Here is a 5,463-nt window from a genome sequence, read left to right on the forward strand (position 1 = left end):
CCGTCACACCAAACATGCTCGCCCTATCAGCCGTGGGGGGCGGTTATAATGTGACGGTCAATCCCACTATTCGTTGGTAAAAGAGTAGCCCAAGAGTTGGCGGTGGGTGGTGATGACTAGCTGCCTTCCCTCTAGTCTTCCACTGCTAAATTAGGGACGGCTAGCGCAGATAGCCCTCGTGTAGCTTTGCGCGAAATTCAAAACAAACATACAAGCAAATAAATGTCAAATGGATTTTAATTATAATAATGCAAAATATTGCATGTGGATTATCATAATTTGAATTATAAGTATAATTTGGATGAAAATAATCTTAACAATGTCATGAAAGAAAAATATCTTGATGTAATAGTTGATCAGTCTCTAATGCCATCCAAACAGCGAGCTGTTGCTAATGGTAGGTTTTTAGGTTGCATCTACAAAAATGTTGAATACAAGTTATAATTTAATTGCATAGGTCACTGGTTAGGCCATATTTGGAATATTGTATTCAGTCTTGGGCTTCTTACCTTAGGAAAGACATTTAATTGTTGGAAAATAGCATAGTGCCTGGGATGGAGGGGTTGTCACACGAGGAGAGGTTGAAATCTTTCAAATTGTTTTTTCTTGAAAAAAGAAGAGTTAGAGGGTATCTGAATGAGGCGTTCATCTTTTTTTCATACTTAAAAGTGAGAATAGTAGGATTAAGGGACAGAAATATAAATTTGTGCAAGGTAGGAGTCATCTTCAGTTAAGACACTTGTATTTTTTAACAGGGTGGTTGGCTTTTGGAATGGGTTACCTTCGGATGTTGTGGAAGCAGTAAACTTAAGAGTTTAAGAGAAAGCTTGATAAGTATATGAATGATAAGGGCTGGCTTTAAGATCTTTTTTTTAAATCTATTTATTAACAGTTTAAGTTTGGAACATGTTGTTCCGAAATTTTATATTATGTTATGTTAAAGAGCCTAGAATGTCAAAGCTAGAATATAAAAAAAAAGTTGCTCTTTTATGTAGAGCTAATTGTTAATATAAGTAGACATTATAATAATTCATTCATCTACAAAGACTATATATGGTTACTGAAGTTTACAAAGTAATCTATTCACAAATATTTTAGTATCAGAATACAAGTAGAAATTTAATTCACTCATACAAAACTACACATGTCACCAGAATCTTTTGTTCACACATTGGATATGTCATTGAATTAAACAATAAAATCGTTCATTTACAGGAAATTTTAAATAAATTAGAATAAGTAAATGGGCAAATCATTCATTCTCACAGAACAAAACAAGCCAGCTCTAGTACAAGAAATAAATACATCATTACTACTGACCAAAAATGTCATTCATTCACATAAAACTAAATATGACAGTTTACAGAAATATCAAAATCATTCATTTACAGAGAGATAAATGTCTTAGTACAAATAAATGATCAAATCATTCATTCACATAAAGCTAAGTACACCAGCTCATGTAAACAATGAAATCTTCAGTTGATAACGAATACGTTGTAGTATAAGTAATGAGCCAAATCATTTATTCACATAAAGCTAAGTACACCAGCTCATATAAACAATGAAATCCTCAGTTGATAACGAATACGTTGTAGTATAAGTAATGAGCCAAATCATTTATTCACACAAAACTAAATATATTATCTCATATAAACAACGAAATCATCAATTTGTAATAAATGTGTTGTAGCACAAGTAATGAGTCAAATAATTATGTGACCCCAAACTAAATATGTCAGTTCAATTAAAGTTGTATATTTACATAAATTAAAATATATAAGTAAATGCAAACAATAACATAATATATTAACTAAATGTGTCAGTAAAGTAAACAATAAAACATTCCTTTACAACTAAACTCAATTACTCAGTAAAAATAGACAGCATAATTAATGAATGACATAAAATTATTATATCAAAATAAATAAGCAGCAGCGTGATTAATATATATATATACACAACATTAGATATTTCATTATATGAAAATAATAAAATCTTTATACAAGTAAAAAATGTTAGTGCATTGATAAGACTGTCCAAATAATATGTATAAATCCTATGTGACTTTAAATATGTTAAATATGTATCTAATGGAGCTTTAGATGATTTAACTGAAATGGAAATAATACATGTAATACAATAACACATACTTTGGCTCTATATTGAAAGTGTGTACCCAAAATGATTTTAAGTAAACCTACTAAACAAGAACTTATATTTGTAATTCTGGTCTAAATTATACTAATTAAATAAAACCTATGAATATCTGTGACAAAAAAATGAATATAGTAAAGCAAAACACATATATGTATATATATTCGTTATGCAACTTTTAAACAGTGATACTGAAACAATGCACACAGATGTGATCTCGCTTTTCAGTCATGCTATTGAAACAATACACACGGATGTGATGTCACTTTTCAATCATGCTATTGAAACAATACACATAGCTATGATATCCGATTTAAATGGTACTTTTGAAACAATATCAACCAAATGTGATGTGGTCTACTACTTGTAGATGTTTACACAATACCAGTGTTATTATTCTTTTAATGTTATTAAGCAGCATTCTTGGGTTATAATTTTAGATAATGCTGTTACTTTTGTTGAAACAGCACGTTAGTGTAGCTGACAAAAGGTTTTCGTGTGCATAATAGCCAGAAAGTTGTGTCGTTTGTGTATTAGTTGCATAAGTTAGCACCATATGTTGTATTGACCACGAACAGATGTTTAAGATAGAGATAAGGTGACGTATGAACGACTAAAGAGTCTCCTGTGGTCTAAATCTTGAGGCAATTATCATGTTAGACGTAGCTGAGTAGCTTGCTACTTCATAAATATTTTTTACGAATAATTTGTGCGTTATGATATTTATTGATTACTGATATGTATTTAAGCTACCCTATTTCAATGTGTTGTATTGGCTTATTCCTGTATTTTGTTTATGAATATAAAATGAAATAGTCTTTTTCACACAATATTTTATATTTCGTTTATGTATCGGAGAGGACGAAGCTACCAGTAAGGATATGCAACTACATTAATAATGAAAGAATTTTACGTTCTGCACAATTAAGGGTAATTAAACGAAAATATGTATAATAAAACAATTCACTCTTTCCAGAGTTTATATATCGAATACGTAAAGATCTAATGATATCTGAACAAAATTTGTATAAGGGTTTGACTAGAATTTTAGGTTTCTATTGATATTCCAAACGGGTTCATTACCATGCAGTGATATTTTCATTTATATTATTTTTGGTAAATATTATTCATTGGTTTGAGTTTTTACATGGTAAGTTTTACATTTAAGTGCGTGTTCTTTTAAATGAATGTATCGTTAAGCCTTTGTTCTATCTTAGACATTATGATTTGGAATTTTAGTTAACATTAAAATACATAGGTGCATTAATATCGGATATTAGTAGTGAGTGAAATATAATTGTTGTTATTCACCGCTCATCTGAGTGCAAGTAAATACCATTTATCAGTTTCTGATAGATATTTAAAACCACAGTTAGGTAATTCACACATTTCAGTAGCTGTTTTTTTTTTTCATTTTAGTTCTACTAAATATCAATGGTTAAATACTTTTTTGTATAAATAGAAAGAAAACTACACAAGTAAAAAGAAATATATTCTACAAAAATAATACCGTATAAGTCTGTACTGCATACAACCTAAAATACATGAAGTATACTACGTACCAGAACACAAGAAGATGAATGGTAAATATCAAAAATACAATTACTGGCACGTTGTAAGGTTAGTATACCTGATACGTTTAGGACATTTCATAGAATCAACACAGTAGACTCAGAAAGGTCAATAAGTATTATGAACCCTACATAGTAAGTCTAGTGCTGTAGCTGTGAGATGATTCTGAGGTTCCTAGAACATTGTCCGAGAATTTAGGACTGCAAAACTTCAAAAAAGAGGTTTTCTTTTCCTAATTATTCTTCCCATTTTAAGAAATTTCAAGGCTCGTTTTCATAAGTTCATAACTGAATCAACTGTGTGTCGTAGATGGAACAAATGATTCCAAATAGAATATAATCTATCACTTATATTTATGTGGTGGACTCGGCGCACCGCATAACTTTGCACTTTAAGACAAAAATAACATGTTTTACACCAACCACTCATTCGGAGTATGAAAGAAACCTTTACTAAACCTACGATTTATATACAAGAATAAATCATTGCCGTGTACATCGTCCACTAACTGACACCTAATAATATTTCTAACATCGTACGTTTAGAGAAAACAAACTCTTGAAAATATAACAAAAAAAAAAAAACTGTTGCAGGATGAAGGTCGTGGTTTTCAATAAATAACAATCTGTGTTATAAGAGTTAGACGTGTTACAAAAGTACTTACATGTGACACAGACTTTGTACAGCGGTCGAAGTTTGTGGTCTGTACCCTCTCCAGGTATGTAATCTCCAAGACCAATGGTTGTCAAGGAAATGAAGCAATAATATATAGAGTCCAAGAAGTCCCAGTCAGGCTCCAAATACGAAAGGATAGCAGCAGGAATCAAAAAGAACAGAGAAATTATTGCTGTCTGGAAATGAAAGAAAAATAGACCTGTATCTCTAACTAAATCAAATTACAGTGCTTCAGACAACAAGTCTAACATTGTTTTTAATTCTTCATAGTGTATTGGTGTGTCATAAACAAAGTAAAATAAATAATCTCTCAGTATTCTTCATACAATCTTCTTTATCAATTTTGCGGTATGTTTTATTCTATGTAGTTTTTAGGCGACATTTGATGCCACACATCCATAAGGAAGAAAGAGACTTATTGACTCAAGTTACACAACCATTTACTAGTTTTCCAGTTTACCAGCAATTTCAGCAAACTACAAATGTTGTTTGATTGTGTGTAATGAAATCGAAATAATTTCATTGAGTTTTATTTATAATTATATCTTATGAGGCATACAAGTCAATTTGCATGAAAAATGGCGTTAGTGCATTCTTGTCAAAAAAGAATTGAAAGCAAAATGTCAAATAAATTTGTTAACGCATCTACGTTTTACAGAATTTCGAGCAGGGTTTCGACACTAAAAACATCAACAGGTGATGATGCATTTCCTGGCGAAACCATGGTTGTAAGCTCGCAGTAAGTGTTGTATTTGTGAAACGTACAATTGTCTTGTTTTCCTTAATTCTGTAATTTTGGAGTTTCACCAAGTACCGATGGTTTCAAGTATCAATTATATCTACGTTTTGCTTTAAACACTCGCATTTCAGTGGCAAAAGTATGAAGTTTGATCCAAAATGATTAGTACATGTTGTGTAAAAAAATGTTATTAGTGAAGTAGAGAAACTGGTGAATAAACAGAAAATTTGTAATGTCTTGGTGTTTTTTTACTTCAATTATTTTATATTTTCCTCTCATATTATAAATAATACTGTTACGTTTCTGCTTGTTTGTTAATT

The 5,463-nt window shown here is 30.7% G+C and overlaps 1 protein-coding gene across 2 annotated transcripts in view; it reads right to left on the minus strand.

The window, feature by feature from the left end:
• The window catches only part of LOC106468674 (potassium channel subfamily K member 1-like), a 22,898-nt gene that overhangs the window by 3,094 nt on the left and 14,341 nt on the right, over positions 1-5,463 (minus strand). For both annotated transcript variants that reach the window (XM_022397039.1, XM_022397038.1), the window contains one exon: positions 4,394-4,580. In XM_022397039.1, the coding sequence (XP_022252747.1) occupies positions 4,394-4,580 (187 nt within the window). The remainder of the gene's footprint in view (positions 1-4,393; positions 4,581-5,463) is intronic.

Source organism: Limulus polyphemus, unplaced genomic scaffold, assembly GCF_000517525.1.
Source record: "Limulus polyphemus unplaced genomic scaffold, Limulus_polyphemus-2.1.2 Scaffold3107, whole genome shotgun sequence".
Classification (NCBI taxonomy): Eukaryota; Metazoa; Arthropoda; class Merostomata; order Xiphosura; family Limulidae; genus Limulus; species Limulus polyphemus.